The following is a 17,642-nucleotide window of genomic DNA, read 5'->3' as shown; positions in this document are numbered from 1 at the left end:
AAGTTGATATACTTTGATAGTAGTGTACCACATAAGCATAAAGTATGGAGCAATATCTTTGGAAAACTAAAAAATCTTAATTGAAAAACCTTTCTCAACATGAAACTAAATGTGTACAAAGTGAATTCTATTGCCACAGCTACATTAGGCACAGAAACATGGTAAGTACCCAAGAAGGAGAAAGACAAATGTAATGAATTACTTACAAGGATTGAAAGATTAATACTGAAATTAGAAAAAAGAGTGTTTTCACAATCCATGCATAAGAGAGCACATCAGTGGTTGGGCAACGTTTTTTGAATTAATAAAAGTGTCTCAAGTACAGCCTCAGATGCAAGCCACAGAATACAGAAGACAGAGGAGAGGGACACCCAGAACAATATGGAATAGGACAATGTCCAGCAATTCAGAAATGACAAATATATAATAGAAAGAACTGGAGACTGGAATGGTTGATTGACGAAGATGGGTAATGTGAGTGGTGAGACTAATATTGCAGTTATCTTACCATTCAAGAAAAATAAACTTCTATATTTTGTTAAATACTGAATGTACAGTATCTGTAGTTTTTATTTAAATTTTATACATAAGATTAGTTCAGGTGAAACCTGAGATATACTTTTGTAGCTACACTAAGGTTTATGTTTATTTTCTTTACATGTATCAATGTACTAGGACAATTATTTTAAATATATTGTATGTGTAAATAATGCAGACAAGAGACATCTTGAGTGGTATTTATTTGACAAAACCCCTGCATATCAAATTTCTTGAAGAAACTTCACATTTTCATTGATATTTTCTTTCCAGCAAATAATAATTCAGGCTGATCACTTCAGCGGCTAATCTGAAGTGAAGCATTATAACTCATCATGATCATAGACATTGTATTCCTTGGCAGTTATGAAGCCATCTCCATTGTGATCGCTCTTGTGAAACACATCAGCTACTATAACATCATAGAAAGAGGCATCGCGTTTATTACCACCTTTCTCAAACTCCTTCTTCATATATTCTCTGACCTGGAAGTCAATTAACAAAAGTTAAGTCAATAAAAAACACAATACCTAGTTTAGTGAAACAAATGCAAAAGCAAACCCTTTATACTGGTACTTAATATGAATATACTTAATATTACTTAGAAACTGTAGAATTTGTCCAGACAAATTATCATTTTAACTTATTATCAATTATTAATGTTTCACTTGTCTTCACTATTTTCGCTTTTTTGGGATATACGTTAATATAAAATTCTATTTCAAGAAAAGAAACTGCAGGCACTACAGCATTTTACCAGATAAGTATGAATTTATGCCGGTGTTTGCTGGTGTTTGTTATAAAGAGTGGCTGTTTATATTGTAAGGAGTACGTCATGTTCTGTATTGTTCAATTGTTTGATAGTTGTCTGCTTATATTACTAAGATTGCTGTGTTTATAGTTACACATGAAAACAGTCACATGCAAGATCACTGAATTAGAGTTTCCACCTGCCATTCAGTTGTCAACCTTGTTTATTATATTAACACTATTTTGTGAATATGTATACTACACAAACCTATATAAATCACTTAAGATCAGTATTTTCTGTACAAGAAAGAAGAAACTCTCCAATTCTGACAGCAAAGAAGATGGCAGGGCAGGAACAAAAACATTGAAGAGCATCTCTAGCAAAACAAATAAGTGGCGAAAACAACATTAGGGTGAATGACAGGGCAGGCTGCTGCTGTGCTGGTCTATCACAAATAAAAACATTTGCAATATTCAAGGCTAATGGTAAGCAGTGTTGCAGTATATGCAAAAACATAGTTCCATGCAATGATGGACAGAGGTCTGAGACTTGGTAACAATAACACTAGGGCAACTTATCATTTTTTTATACTATGGGGACAGTAAATATACACAAATGATACCCGAGAGAAAACAAATGTTAGCATAAACTTGAAAAGCCACAAACCAACAGTAAGAACAAATAATGAGATACAGAAAAAATATAGCTTAAGCCCTTTAAGAACTCGCAGCTCGACCCAGACATATGAAAGAACTTGAAGACTATGGCTTCCCTCTTCTGTCCTTTCTTTTATCTTTTTCCTTTGCTTATCTCTTCCAAATCTCTGGTTTCCTTTTTTCTACTAATTTATTCCTGTTTGTATATTATTGTTTGATTTACACAGTTTAAGTACCAAGTCTTTTATGCCATGATGATTGTTCACATTTATTCATTGTATATGGTACCATGTAATATTCTTTCTTTTCCCTGAAAAACCGATAAACAAATTGAACATAAAATATATAGCATTCCATGTGAAAGAGCAGTTGCAGCATGCTTAAAACTACAAAACCTCTTGCCTTTGAAAATTAAAATGATCCGTGTTGGTTAAATGGATTTAACAGGGGTTAACTCTGCATGCCAGTACAAGTAATCAGTATCAATCTGTAAAGCCAATTAAGTCTGGAAACATATTTTGCATGTGGAACATTGTGCTAATGACCGATGAGTCATTGAGCCCAGCTGACATTCTTACTGTCTGCATATGACTTGCAACAGAGAAAAAGGAAAACCTATGTTTTTTTAACTTCACCATTTTTACACATCTCCTGCAGAACACCATTCAAAACTTTCCCACCTGCTCTTCATCTTAACAGCTTTAATCTTTTCACTGTGGAATTAACCTTAACTTGTTATATTACTGTTATAGATTATCTCTAATTCTACCGCTAGGGGGTACCGTTTCACCCTTTTGTATTTCAAAGCCATGCAAAAGATCAGTGTTTTTCAATACACAGTAATTTTGGGGGGATTATTCTTTGGGGGCTGAAAATAATTTATTTTAAGAAAGAACCCATGGGTGAGCTTCTAGTTTACATATAAGTTGTTTGAAAGGAAACAGTAAAATATGAACATCCCTAACTTAATGGTTTGCTTTGAAATATACAGTATATATAATTTTAAAGAAATCAGTATAATGTGTGTGATTCTGAGTCATGTGAAGTTATGTGAAGTTCATCATTATGAAGTTTGTTTTATTCATGCTGAAAATGCACTGTTTAAACATACTCATGTATCTGGTTATTATTTATAGTTAAAGCCTATCCCCTTGTTTACATTTTTGTAAACTTTCCATCCACCCATTTTCTAATTGTTTCATCCAATTCAGGGTCACGGGGAAGCCAGAGCCTATCCCGGCAATCAACAGGCGCCAGGCAGGGTACACCCTGGATAGGACTCCAGTCTATCACAGGGCACATACAGACACAACACACTCAGACCAGGGCCAATGTTCCCACTATGTCTTTGATTGTGGGAGGAAACCAGAACACCTGGAGCCCATGCAAACATGGAGAGAACACACAAACTCCATGCAGATACCACCCCAGGTCTGGAATTGAAGCCAGGATCCCTGTGTTGCGATGATGCAATGCTAACCACTCTATAGTGCACTATAGTCCATATATAGTGCACACAAATGTGTACTATATATTACATTAATATTAAAACTACCATTTTAAAAGAATATGTATAGTATTATACATATTCTTTTAAAATGGTAGTTTTAATATTAATAAATGTTAACATGGACACACACATGCTAGGGGAAAACTCCAATTCAGTAACCGTAAATGACCATTTTGCAATAGTTATGAAAAATTTAAAATTTAAGCAGACAACTAGTTAATTATTGTCAACAGAAATTCATGACCACGTTCATCAATGAAGCTTCACTTACAATATTTTCTGTCTATAATTATATTATCTCTACCATCACGTTATTCATTATATTTAACATTTCTATTTCTATACACAAAGAACGTGCACATTAATAAATTGCAAAGCCGTTTATTTTGTGGCAGACTGAAAAACACAGGTACTATTTCAGTAAAAGGATAAAAATAATAATCAATTTCTGACATTTACTTTGCTTCATAAATGTTTTTTTTTAATCTAATCACAGAAGAAAACACTTTTTTTAAAATATATGGACATCAATAGAATTATAACCCTATTTATAATTGTGTTTTTACGTGCAGTACTTTTAGTCAAGTGCTAATGTTTAGCTCCATGCTCCAAAGCTTTGTTAGAAAACTGAAATAATTTACTGTTTGATTCGTATTCTCCACAATTATCAGAAATGAAAATTAAAGCTCAATGAAGATGTCCTTAACATTAACTTGAGCTTATATATTGTTTTTAAATGTATATTGTTATTTTTACAGCCATATGTTTTTGTTTTAACCTCGACAATAATACGTATTAATTTCTTTGCTGGATAAGGCTGAGTTATTTTTAAACCCATTTTAACATACGTTTCAGCACAACATGTGATTCTTTATCAGTATAATAATTAAATTAAAATGAGGATAATGCCTAGAGTGAAGTTGCAGCTTTTACAGAAGGATGATGAATAATATTAAAAATCGGGTAAATTACCTCATGCTTAGAGAGAGATCTGTCTTTGTCTAGATCTATTTCCTTGAAAGACTCAATACTGCGGGGTCCTCTTGTTACTGTGTATAGTTCAACCTCGAAGATCACTGTAGCGTTAGGTGGTACATTTTCTGTTTGAAGGGAAAATTGGTTGTAAAATTAGTAAAAATAACTGAAAAGCAAATTTTTATAGTAAGTTTACAAAATATGTTCTTCAATGCATAGAAAACAGGATTCTGTGTCAGTCTTCCTGTCCCTCTTCTGCACCATTCCCAGACTGTAACTATCCTATGGAACGAAACCCAGAACTAAAACTGTTTAAGGATGGATTGTCTTTTCCAAAATCTCTCCATTTCCAAATATTATGTTTTGTTACATAACAGAGTGCTAAAAGATAGGGTACATTTGCTACTGTCTTAGGAACATAATACAAAATTGATCAGAGAGCACTTAATATTATTTAGTCTGTGCTTACATCAGGATGGGGATAAATACCCTGTTCACAATTCTACTGTACATGCAATTAATCCCTAGAAATTATTCATTTTGTAGAGGCACCATTTTTTATTTCATAATTATTTAAATATTACTTTGATATTTTACTTATCATCCTTCCCCAGTGTTGTTATTGTAATTGCACCTCCTATAAGTGTCATGGTATAAAGAGTATCCAAACATCTCAAAGCCTGAGATATTTAATTCATTGCTTTTAAATAATACAAACAAACAACACTTAACAAGAGAAAATAATAATAACCATTTGAACTTTTCCAGCATTTGCTTTGTTAGAGCAGGTAAATCTATTGAATAGTGTAGATTAAGTGAATACATTTTTTTACAAAATGTTTTCTAAAAAGATTATTATTGAAGGCATATGTCTTCTTTGTGTGTATGTGGCACTTGTCTTCTTTTTTAAAAAACATACCTTTCAAATGCACATGCACTTTCACCCTAGTGTATACCACTTATTCCCACATGCTGACATGCCAAGAGAATGTTGCCTAGAATGTGGTTAAGGAAACGTTTTCTTCAGGAACTGTGTAGAACAAACAACAAATAATAATAAGGCAAGCATAGACAGAGTTAGTACATGCATAGTTATATTAGTAAGCAAAGCTAAAATATCTCCATAATACAAGCAAAATATCATGACCCTTGACGTGTTTTTTCTTCTTTAACTACTGCAAATGTAATAATTAAAACTGTTGATTCTGCTCTTATATTTTTTATATATTTCTTTGGAACAAAAGATGTCTAAGACACCTAGAACTTATCCATATACTGAGAGACAGACAGTACAGAAAACCAAACTAGATATTCAGTGTATAGACAGAACTTAAAGCTTATTCCCTGATTATCATGGTGTAAACTCCATTTATCTTAAGTTGCATGTTTATAGATAGGAGTAGATTTCCAAAATCCCAGAGAGTCAATACGAAATAAGCTAAGTGAGTCAACCATCAAAACAATTTACATTACCCCTGCCAATATCAGGAAGGCAGCCTTTGGTGAAGTTTTTTCAAATCACCCATCTACTGTAATATACAGATACAGGTGGTCCCCTATATACATCAGGGTTAGGGACCATAAAGTCACCATGTATAGCAAAACGATGTACTGCATACTGTACATCTGAAATTTTCCCTGTAAGAACAATATAAATACGGAGAGTCTGGGACTGCAGGAACATAAAATTTGCCCATGCGAAGTGGAGTGGAGGTTTTTTCCTTTGGAATTAGTACAATACAGCTGAGTTAGGAACCGTAAGTTAAAGAATGTGTTTCACTTGTAGCTAGGCAAATACAGTACAGAGGGTCCTATTTCAAGGACATGGTATGCTCCTAAATAATGCAACTTTTAACAAAATGACTTAGAAAAAGGAAATATCCATAATGAATAATGTAATCAGCTTGAAATACTTTCCCAACATACAGTGCAGACTTAAGTATATACATTAAATATACCTATAGGCTATAGCTGATGAAAAACAATAAATAGAATATCTTCACTAACTCCTTTCAAATTGTCATCTTCTTGAAACTAATAAAGTCAATTGTTGTTTAAGGGTATATTTTTTCTACACACCAATCATACATTTGAAGTTAATGATCACACTTTATCCACTAGTTGGATCAGTGATACTGTATATTGCATGGTGATAAGAACTCAACTTATCAAATGTTGATGCATAATGATTCATAACCTAAGTAATATGTTAACAGTATTGTATACATGACACATTTTTTTATTTTAAATTTTGTCCTTCAAAATATTTTTTCATTTCCGGAACAAAATAATTCATGGACCACATACATTGCTGGCTTTTGGTGCCTTGGAAAATGAATAACTCAGTTCATCAATGTCATAAGTGTGAAACAACCTATAGCTGGGCGACTTATGAAGGAATAAGTCTCAGCTGAACCCTGTTTCCATCCAGGGTGAGGACATAGAGGGGGTGCAGTCCTACAAGTACTTAGGGGTACACCTGGATGATAAGATGGAGTGGTCTGGTAACACTGACGCTCTGTACAAGAAAGGTCAGAGCCGACTCTATTTTCTTAGGAGGCTCAGGTCCTTTGGTGTTTGTGGAACACTACTACGCTTTTTTCATGAATCAGTGGTGGCAGCGGCCATCTTCTACGCTGTTGTGTGCTGGGGCAGCAGCATCATGACAAGAGATGCAAACAGGCTCAATAAACTTATCAAGAAGGCTGGCTCTGTGTTGGGGTTGAGCTTTGACCCCCTGGAGGTGATGGCTAAGAAGAGAATGCTGACCAAGCTCACAGCCAACATGAACAACGCCTCTCATCCGCTTCATGGGACTGTTACTCGGCAGCGGAGCATTTTTAGCAACAGACTGCTCCAGCTACGGTATTCAAGGGAACGTTTCCGCAGGTCTTTCCTCCCGGCAGCTGTCAAGGTGTATAAAGCTGCCCTAGGCTAGGACTGTTAGCCCTTCATTTGCTCGTCTATGGACAGCATGTTGCTCCATTATACTTTTGGACAACCAATCTGTATAAATCTATGCACATTTTGCACATATTCTATAGTTTTTACAGTGACTATGATCATCATATTTTGCACACACCTATGTGTTTATTTTTATGTATTTATTTTTATTTATTTTGTATAATTTTTCATCTATTCTGATGTCTGTTTTTGCTTGTCTTGGGCTGGATTGCTGTAACACATCAATTTCCCTTCGGGATCAATAAAGTCTTATCTATCTATCTTCTAATGGGGAACCTCTGAAACATCCAACTATAACATAGGGGACACAGTAATAAAGTTGTCAATTTTCAGAATTTTCTTGTATTGGGCTGGATTGGGGCTAGGCAGATCAAAGAGTTTACAATCAAAGAGGCTTTCTTAAAACTAATAGGATCACATCTTAAAAATGTAAAATGTATACATTTACACTAACATCTAACTCTGCTTTTCCAGAAAATAGACAGATGCAAGGATTCAGGTGCGGGGACTCAAACCTCATCACCAACACTACAAATAATCACTTTGCAACTTTACAAGTGTTTAGACACTTAACAAGGAAGTGTTGGTACTTTTTCCCCATTGCATTACCTAGGACAACTATGTTTCTTTGTAGAAGAAATAACTTAATCAATGACTGTATTCTTTCATCTAAAACCTCACATCTTTGTGCCCTGCACAAACAGCTACTAATATCCCACCCATTAAAGTATAATACATGTTGTACATCAGGGGTCTCCAAACCTGGTCCTGGAGATGTCCAGTACAGTGAGGTCTAATACTGTTACTCTGTCTTATTTAGTTTGAAAGCCTGGGAACCAAAATTTGAACTGAAATTTGTTCAGTTAAAAGAAACTGGTCCTTGAGGGCAGACAGGTATTTATGTGCCAAATGATCTCTACATTGTTAAATGAATACCAAGTCACCTGCTTAATTTATCACAATTTGTTTTATGTCTTTTAATATTACAGTTTTAATAGCTGTTCATAAACACCGCTAAATCTGGACACTCCAGGACCAGGCTGGAGACCCCTATATCCAAGTGTTGATTAAGAACAAGAAACAGTCTCAAACCCACCAGAGCTGAAATCCAAATTTGTGGTACTAATAGCTACCATTTTCTTGGTTTCATTTATTGGATCACTTTTTTGAGGTTCCCTGATAAAATTAAACTGATAGACAGAACATTCTTAAATATGTCTCAACAGATTAATGTGGTGCTTTGATTAGATTTATTTCCCAAATTTCCAATAGACACTTCCCCTCTTCCCAAAATACCTTTCCCTTCTTTTCCAAACGCTAGTGAAGGAGGGATGGTCAATCTTCTTTTTTCTCCAGCACACATGCCATCCATCCCTATATCCAGCCCTTTTATCACTTGTCCAACTCCTAATACAAACCATTTAGGGTGCCCCTTGTTGTCAGTACGGCTGGAACAAAACACAAAATATTCACTCAATATATCATGTGTTTTTTAATTAAAAAAAAACGTTTTCTTTTTCATTTGTTCTTCTGTGTTACAAAAATTCGGTAGTGCACAGCCTGGAGTTATGAAACAACTATGTTGTTGAGGTTGTGTAAAATTCTATGGTGAAAGATTTTTCAAATATTTATACTGTGTTCAATGCACAACTATTTAAATGCAAATTCGGTATTGCCTAAAGTGGTCATACATACTAATGTGCTTTGTTTTAGTCATTCACATTAAGACGAATAGAAAATTAGTCCTAAAATGCAATAGCGTCGCAATCAATTTTATTCAATAACGAAAAAGGATGATTAAACTGTGAATTATTTTTCAATGCTCATTTTTACAGGGCCCAGAGTTTGTTTTGCGACTTACCTGCAGTAAAACTTTGAACCATCTTTTTCTAAGAGCCCATCATAATGAGCATTCAGCATATCTCCTTTCTTGCTCTTCCGCGTACAGTTCTCTGGCATGTGCAAAACTTCTATTTTGACTTCGTCCTCCAGCTTATCAGCAAGTGCATGATCAACAAATAAACTGTATGCCTGCAGGTACAAAATAAAAGCTACAAACAACATTGTGAAAGTTTGATGCATACCGCTCAGTACCTAAGTGAATGCGTGGCATTGCATGACAAGAGTTGTGACGTTAGCAGTCCAGCCCTTTTACACTCGTTTGTCATCAGCATAGCAGTACTCCTGCCCTACTGTATGTATCTGCCGACTTAAACTTAGAACTGACAAAGGGCTTCGATAACAGCTTTCCTATATAATATACAGTACAAGTGGTGTTCCTTGCACTGTATTACAAATGATACTATACGTTAACAAGATTAATTTAAGTAACCTAGCTTTCACTGGTTTTTAAATCCTTTTAACAGCGTTTATGTCCCTTTAAAGCGAAGATCTGCCCACCGTTCCTGGTGATTGGTCATTTCTGTGTCAATCAGGTGTTTTCCTTTCTTTAGGATTAATCCAGGAAGTAAAACTACATGTCAGGGTCAATCAGAGAAAGAGGTTTCTCGGTGTGTGTTATCTGAATTTGCTCATGATGTAGCTTTACAAGGAGCGAGACGATAAGATTATGACTAACGATACCGTTCTGCAGTTCTTAAGAATGTCTCTATCATCTGACTGTAACTTACACCTTAGTAATTGTGGTTTAATAAGGCGATTTTGAATAGTAAATAACAGCTTTTGAAGGAGGGGGTGGGGGGGGGGCATATCTGTATTTCGCTAACAGAATTTCTTTGAATTATGGAAGGAATTTTGTACAAGTGGACAAATTACATCACTGGTAAATATTGATTCCAGTTTTTTGTACGTTTTAATCATCATACGTTTTATTATCCAGCAATTATTTCTTGGCCTTCTTAGTTGACCATATCACAGTAGTTAAGCAAAATCATTGCTCTCCGTATTATAAGAATATAGTTCTTCGCACTGAATTGGCGCTTAACCCAGGAAAACAAATTCGAATAGCAACAATAATGATCAATTATAATAATGAATCTTAATATGAAGTTATTGGTATTACGATAAATATTATTATAGATGTGCGACGTTTTTCAGTTCATGTTTTCAGATTTACATTTATGAATTGGAGAACTAGATTCTCAAAGCTGATTTCTGTAATTCTGCATCGTTCCTACAACCTTGGCAGCAAACCTAAACAGGGCAAACTGAAATGATGAAATGATATATATTTGAAAATGTATATGCTTGTTTGTACAACTAGTGATAAGTTTAAATATCTGAATGTGCCTTGATGAACCGTTGAAGACATTTCTAAATTGAGTGCAGGAATGGAAAAAAGTGTCATTTTGTAGTTACTCTAACTTACATTTCTTATTTCTTTAAGGATGGCAGCCACGCTGGTTTGTCTTGGACAATGGAATTCTTTCTTATTATGATTCTCAAGATGATGTGTGCAAGGGCAGCAAAGGAAGTATTAAAATGTCAGTGTGTGAAATTAAAGGTGAGACAAACTATTTCAATACAATACAAGCTTCAGTGGTTACTCTTTCTGTGGAGTGAGCAACAAAATGCATGTGCCCTCACCAGAAGCTCCTTAAGTTATGTTTGCTTAAATAGTTTATTGCAAACTGTTGATAAAAAGTTATTTTTAATATAAATTCCCTGGTAAAAGTCACTATATCCAGAAGTGAAGTGTGTTTTTTTTTTGTAATAGCAAAATATGTGTTTTTTTTTGTAATATGTTTTTTTTTAAATTGTGGATTATGTACTATTCTTGACCTGCAATAAGAATTTTAAAGAACTAAGAGTTCTGGGTGTGCTGGGAGGAGGGGTAGCATTGAAACTAGTCAGAAAATGCAGTTCTGTATTCTCTTCTTTGATGAGCAAACAAAAGTCATGCTTATTGTCTGCTAAATGACAAAAGTTGCCATTTTTTTCACTATAGTACTGTGCCGTGCAAAAGTATTCAGACCCTTACTCTGGTGTTCGAAGTATTACTTAATGATGATTACACATTTTTTAAGACTTAGTACTTTATTCAACACCTGAATGCTGAAACTACAGACTTCTAAGGGTAATGGAGGTTACAGTAAAAGTCAGCACAAACTAAAAATGGAAAACTGAAATCTGTTGATTACGTAAGTATTTAGATATGTGAACTTTCTATTTGATGGAAGCAACTTTTTAAGCAATTGCAGCCAGAAATCTTCTTGGGCTTGTCTTTACCAACTTTTCACACTGCTCTTGGTTTATGGACAGAAGTTTTTTAAGTCTCTTCAAAGATTCTTAATAGGCTTTATATTAAGACTTTGACTTTGCCTCTCAAAAGTGTTCATGGTCTTATTCTTTAGCCACTCCAGTATAACTTTGGCCTTGTGCTTTGGGTCATTGTCCTGCTGAAAGGTGAATTTTTCACCCGGATTTAAGTTTGAAGTGGGTTTCCTTCTTAGATCTGCCAGTCCTGTCAGTCTGGTCAAGCATACTATAACTACTTCCCACTGAGAAGCAGAGCTACAATCTAATGCTGCACCACCATGTTTGACAGTAGTGATGGTGTTGACTGCATGATACCCTATGTTGAGTTTATGTCTGATGTCATGCTTTGCCTTTAGACCAGAAAACTCCAATTTTAACTTGCCTATCCACAGACCTTTTTGCCAGATTTGCAGTATTACTGCTGTATGTGCTTTTTTGCAAACCCCAAACATTTGAGATTTTTTTTTATCAGTTCTATGAGTCCCCTTTGTGGAGCAAACAGGATGTTGTTTATAGGAATGAAACTGCAAGCACTGCAGTTGTATTCTTTTAATAGAATCATCATAAATGTAAGTAATTTCTAGTAATTACTCAACAGTACTGACTCTTGCTTTTTTTTGCTTCTTCAAACTAGTCCACCCTACTGATAATACAAGACTGGAGCTGATCATACCGGGAGAGCAGCATTTTTATGTGAAAGCTGTCAATGCTGCCGAAAGACAAAGGTGGTTGGTGGCTCTTGGAAGTTCAAAGGCGTGTTTGACAGATACCAGAACCAAAAAAGAAAAAGGTAATGTAATAAAACAATAACCATAGCACTGAATAATACTCAAAAGGAGTAACTTAACATATATGCATTTATAAATATGATCACCATAGTTTATCAATGTAGATACTACCTAAAGAATGTATATTGAAAAATCCTCTTTGCTGTGCATTAGCAAGTATTTACACCATTTGTATAATCCCGGCTAATGTTAACAAGTGTGTGTGGGACTATTTCTAATTGGGGTTTGTGAAGCTGTTCTGTGAGTTTCAATCAAAATGGATTGAAGTAGACAAAATACAAAATGTTTTCACCATCAGAACCTCATAGGTGAAAGCTTTTTTAGACTTCCAAAGTATGATAAAGGTGATGAATATAAGGTATTATTCATTTGGTTTAGTTTATTTTGGTTTTGTAGTAGTTTTAAAAAAAAACTTGGTGTTGGGCTACATTAAGGTACAGAAACTCAAATTATTTTAGATTTCATGTTATTTTTTAGATAAATAGTGGAAAAAGTATAAGGATACTGGCTAAAAATGTTTTACTTTATAGTGAGACAGTGAACATAACCTTAAAATAACACTTTCAATAAGGCTAAGTAAGCTATACCTTTATAGAATATTATACATAGAGGTGTAAGGTTCTTCCAAGAAAAAATAAATCTGCTTTATATGGACATATTGTAAATTACCCTGGATAAGGAAGTTCAGATATCACTAGACTAGACAAAACTACTAACTTGTACATATGAGTTATAATGTGGTGAAGTTTATCATTTTGATGCAAAGAAATGGTACATATACAATAATCAGAACAAATTGCAATTGTAGCACAAGCAGTGAAAAGCTTTATTAGACTTATCTTAAGTTTTTGTTAATATTTCAAGAGAGGTTTCAAGTTGCAACTGTGAATGTGTCCTTAAGTGTTTGGTTTATGAAATAAATCCCAAACCTTCAAGTAAGGTTATATATATACATATTGAGAGTTGAGGAATGATGGTTAAGTTTTACATTTTAAAACGCTACCAGTATTTCACTGTTTTTCAGACCTTAGATTTTTTATTGTTATAGTTGTTGTTCATTGAAAATAAAAGTTGTCTAAAAACATGATTTGGTTGTTTACAGTGGCAGTATTTATTATTCATTAATTCCTGATTGATTTATTGTACACAAACTAAGGTTTATATATTGTAAATGTTGTAAAGGCAGCATAAAGCTGGCAACACATCCCTGGGTTTGTACCAAAAACATCAAGGCGATTATTTTTTTGGTGATCCTTTTGACTTTTGAACTACAACTTAATAAACTGAAATTTATTTTCTTAAATATCCATTGCTCGTTTTAAATTTTCCCATTTTTGAAGTATGTTAAAAATGTTGGTATGGTGTGGTAAAACATGTTTAGTGAAAAAACAATTAGCTGTGAACTAAGATATTAAAAAGAACTATAAAAGGCTGATTAGCTTACAGTGAAAATATAATACATCATTTTCGTTCTTCAATTTAGAAATTGGTGAAACTACTGAGTCCCTGAAAACGAAGATGTCCGAACTGAGGTTGTACTGTGATTTATTGATGCAGCAAGTCCATACAATACAGGAATCGGTTGATCAAGAAGCAAACAACACACCACCCAGCATTGAGGTAATGCTTACACTCTGCCATCTCTTTATCCAATTGTCACCATAGGAGAGTACTGTGACCATAGAGTAACCACGTGTATCTATTGTATTATTGTGCTTCTAGAACATGAATGAAGCCTCTTCTTTATTGAGTGCCACTTGTAATACTTTCATTACAACACTGGAGGAATGTATGAAGATTGCAAATGCCAAGTTCAAGCCAGAAATGTTCCAGCTGAATCCATCAGACCCTGTGGTCTCTCCTGTTTCTCCGTCTCCTGTGCAGATGGTTCGGGTACAGTTAAACATCTTGTGTATTAACAGTACAGTACCTTAGGGTTGCTTGTTTGTACATTGTTCTTTTGTTATAGTGTTTGTTTTTCTCGGTACGTATTTAAATACATTTGTTTTGTCTTGTCCAGTGATAATCTTTATATAATCCTGTGCAGGATTTATATTCAGATATGGCTAGAGATATAAAACTATAATTTTTGTCTTGTGTTATAAAAGTGTTATAATTTGGTTAAATTGATCATTTTAATGCAAAGAAATGGTACATTGAGCATTTTGAGCATGAGACAATTTTATTCCCAAACTGTTTTTCAGATGAAGCGTTCCATTAGTCATCCTGGCACCTACAATTTTGAAAGGTATGTTGTTAGCAGTCTTATCCAGTTCTAAAACTGCAGCAGTCTAGCAAAAACTATAATCAGGTTGAAAAAAATAGTTGATTGTAAATAAGGTATGTAGGCAGAGAGGGAAGTGACGTCTAAGGAATGACTGTTAAAGGGCAAGTTCTGTACTACGCTGCCAAGAGTTCATGTATTGTACTGTCTAAAGAGAACTATACTGTTCAAACCCTTAAAAGTGTCAGTTAGGATGGGGTACAACATTGTGATTGTTTATAATAATAGCCAGTTATTTTTTGTTTTATTGAGTGCCTTATAATGTGATAGACATTTCAAATGCCCACAAGCCTTTTTTTTTCTATTATTATTATTAAACCCTGTGATTTGCATTTGTTTCAATCTCTTTATTTAGGATTAATTGTAGGGCCAGTTAAAATATTGGGGCAGGGGGATATAATCTCAATAAATTCTGTATTTGATGCACAGTATCAGTATTTATCTTCCTTTTGTTACCACATTTAAGAAAAATAAACTCAGAATGGCCACTTGATTTAGTGCAGTATTATGTGTTATATTTGACAATATTAACTGCTATACACTTGTCCTGAGCACATATATATCTATCCAACACTGTTCAACACATTTATTAGTGCAATTATTTCAGATGTTCCTGGGATGAGGACGTGGCTACTTACTTGACAGGACTTGGAAATCAGTGAAAGCTCACCTTATTTTAGTGTAATAATAAATGATGATGTGCTTCTGGCAAACATCCAGTCAGTCTTATGTTATTTCCTGTTCTTTTTTCTAAGTATTCTCTGGAATTGCAGTTGAATTATCTAGTTCATTGGTAAAAGGGAAGAGCCACTTTCTACCCCACATCAGTTTAATACTGCTGATTTTGTTCCAGAACTGTTGCAAAACATGTATTGATATAGCACACTATGTTATTCTTTTTATTCATGGAATAGACCTTAATGACTTAAACTAGTTGTGGACTGACGTTTCAACTGTTACTGTTACAAATGCCCAAGTTGGAATGCACTTGAATTTAATTTTCTCTGCAAGAAAGTATTAAAGATATGTGAAATTAATGTTTATAACATCAAAGGATTCTCTTTGCAGGTCAAGCCACTCACCAAAGGAATCTTTACCTTCACTTCAGCGCTTATCACACAGAAGAACTAGAACTTATTCAGATACTGAATCACACAGTGATAGTTGCACTGAAGATCCAGACAGTAAGTGACACATTTCAGTATTTCACATTTGCTATCTGTGGACTGTTCCACATGTACACTGGAATAATGTGTTCCAAATTTATTCCAGAGAAGACACAAATTGAAAATAACAATAGCCCAAGTTGACCAAAATAAAATGTCCAGATTTGTAAGTTTGAAGGGAAATTGGTATTTTTAATCTTCCAATGCCAGTGAGCTATCATCCCATACCTTTGCAAACTATCACACAAGAAATGCAATCCCCTAAACATGATTTTGAAATAAACATTTGCAGCACAACAACATAATAGATTTATAAATTTGTAATACTTAAAGTAGAAAACCTGTAGGTTTACAGTTAGGCCAAATCACTTGTGCTTCACAATATTTTAAATGTCACTTTTGATAATGTAGTATGGATTTTTAATCAGTTTCACATTTGTGTTATTTATTAAATACTATTAGTTACTTATTTGATATTAAACTTTTCAGACTGTTTTCACTCAGGTCCAGTGTTTTGACAATGACAATGATTTTCTAATTATGAGTATAATGTTTGTTGTAGAGTTTTTCAACCATTTATATGATTCTGAAACAGTATCGGTGATATTTAAATCTGAATAAATAGAATAAAAAAATCTTACAAGCATTTTACTGGAGATGCTATTTTTTGCTCTCCACCTAAAAGTTAATAAAAATTCATAAATTAGACTCCTCGAAACCAGTCAACCATTGGACATTTTAGGGTTCGCTGTGTTTGACATTTTTATCTGGCTTTTCTTATCATCTGCTTCTGTTTCCTCCTTTTAGAAGTTATCACCTAATACATTTTAGATTCAAATGATTGAAATGAACTTAATTGCTTCCCAGATTTTAAAAGGGTTAACCTGTTTTTAGCAAACGGTAATTTTGCTCCTATACTTAAACAACTTAATGTTAAATGCTGTTGCTAAATCAGACCTGTTGGCATAAACATTGTTTGAAAAATGTAAAGCATTTTTAATAAGAGATAGAATGTTCAGGCTCTTCTTTTTTTTTCCCCAAAGGGATAGTACAGTGTTCCAAAAACAGTGTAAATGGGGATTTTGCTCCCACGACCATCCCAGAAGAAACCAGCATGGGCTCGAGGAAAATATCAGAGACGGATAGTCCAATTTTGGCATTATCTTCCTGAAAATAATAGAAGCCTGTAGTCTTAACTTTTTACACAGAAATTGCTATGCAATCACTGCTGGCATTGCATTACTTGCATTGTGGGAAGTACTGTATTATTTCCTGTAGAAGGATTTATTTGCACTTTAATGAATAATGTAAAAAAACTGAATCCTTATTTTATTGTTGTTTGTATTTCTCTAAGTATTTTTTTTTATCAATTCGCCTGAATAATATGTGAAGGCTGTAATGCGAGTTTATAATAATGATGTTAAATATTCCACACAAATTAAGCTTGTATATCTCTAAAGGTCTGTCAGACAGCTAAATTACTTCTTGTGTACTGGGAAAAAATAACCTTAACACAGAGGTTTGGTGAATGTGCCAAGGACCAATAAATAATATCTAAATGGTGGACTTTGTTTTTGAAGTTTCATGATTCAGTTTGCTGTTTTTGAAGTTTAATATTCTCTTTGATACTTGCTTTAGGTATTTAAGGTAAGGGCAGTTTTTATCTTTATCAATGTTGGTCTTGTGCAGGATTACAAATAATCATAATTATGTTATGTGACAAAGACTTAACACTTAAAACCCCCCCACTAATAAATATTTTTTTAATATCAGCCATGTCAGTATAGGGAGGC

The 17,642-nt window shown here is 34.1% G+C and overlaps 2 protein-coding genes across 3 annotated transcripts; one reads left to right on the top strand and one right to left on the bottom strand.

Annotated features, from left to right (window-relative positions):
- Positions 1-722: 722 nt before the first annotated feature.
- Positions 723-9,645, bottom strand: fkbp7 (FKBP prolyl isomerase 7). Its single transcript, XM_006636556.3, has 4 exons — positions 9,255-9,645; positions 8,690-8,841; positions 4,427-4,554; positions 723-1,022 (listed from the first exon to the last, which is right to left on the bottom strand). The coding sequence occupies exons 1-4, from the start codon at positions 9,473-9,475 to the stop codon at positions 861-863; spliced, it is 663 nt and encodes a 220-aa protein (XP_006636619.2). The 5' UTR covers positions 9,476-9,645; the 3' UTR covers positions 723-860.
- Positions 9,646-9,847: 202 nt separating this feature from the next.
- On the top strand, positions 9,848-17,413 carry plekha3 (pleckstrin homology domain containing, family A (phosphoinositide binding specific) member 3). Of its 2 annotated transcripts, none has more exons than XM_006636474.3 (8): positions 9,848-10,175; positions 10,740-10,856; positions 12,246-12,401; positions 13,883-14,019; positions 14,122-14,286; positions 14,604-14,647; positions 15,752-15,867; positions 16,893-17,413. In XM_006636474.3, exons 1-8 carry the CDS (start codon positions 10,136-10,138, stop codon positions 17,018-17,020), a joined length of 903 nt encoding a protein of 300 aa, XP_006636537.1. In that variant the 5' UTR covers positions 9,848-10,135; the 3' UTR covers positions 17,021-17,413. The 2 variants fall into 2 exon arrangements, with proteins under 2 accessions (XP_006636537.1, XP_015214516.1); XM_015359030.2 differs by having other exon boundaries at positions 9,851-10,175; positions 14,122-14,292.
- The last annotated feature ends 229 nt before the right edge of the window (positions 17,414-17,642 follow it).

Source organism: Lepisosteus oculatus, chromosome 12 (genome assembly GCF_040954835.1).
Source record: "Lepisosteus oculatus isolate fLepOcu1 chromosome 12, fLepOcu1.hap2, whole genome shotgun sequence".
NCBI classification, from domain to species: Eukaryota; Metazoa; Chordata; class Actinopteri; order Semionotiformes; family Lepisosteidae; genus Lepisosteus; species Lepisosteus oculatus.
Note: the sequence above shows the minus strand (reverse complement) of the source record. Positions and strands in the feature narration are given on the sequence as shown.

Bases quoted from the DNA above. Each gene is read 5' to 3' on its own strand.
- fkbp7 (XM_006636556.3), bottom strand. From the start codon at position 9,475: ATGCATCAAACTTTCACAATGTTGTTTGTAGCTTTTATTTTGTACCTG. The intron at 8,842-9,254 runs GTAAGTCGCAAA...GTTTTGTTCCAG, and splicing joins GGTTCAAAGTTTTACTGCAG to CCGTACTGACAACAAGGGGC. The intron at 1,023-4,426 runs GTAATTTACCCG...ATTGACTTCCAG, and splicing joins GATCTCTCTCTAAGCATGAG to GTCAGAGAATATATGAAGAA.
- plekha3 (XM_015359030.2), top strand. From the start codon at position 10,136: ATGGAAGGAATTTTGTACAAGTGGACAAATTACATCACTG. The intron at 10,857-12,245 runs GTGAGACAAACT...TCTTCAAACTAG, and splicing joins GTCAGTGTGTGAAATTAAAG to TCCACCCTACTGATAATACA. The intron at 12,402-13,882 runs GTAATGTAATAA...TCTTCAATTTAG, and splicing joins CAGAACCAAAAAAGAAAAAG to AAATTGGTGAAACTACTGAG.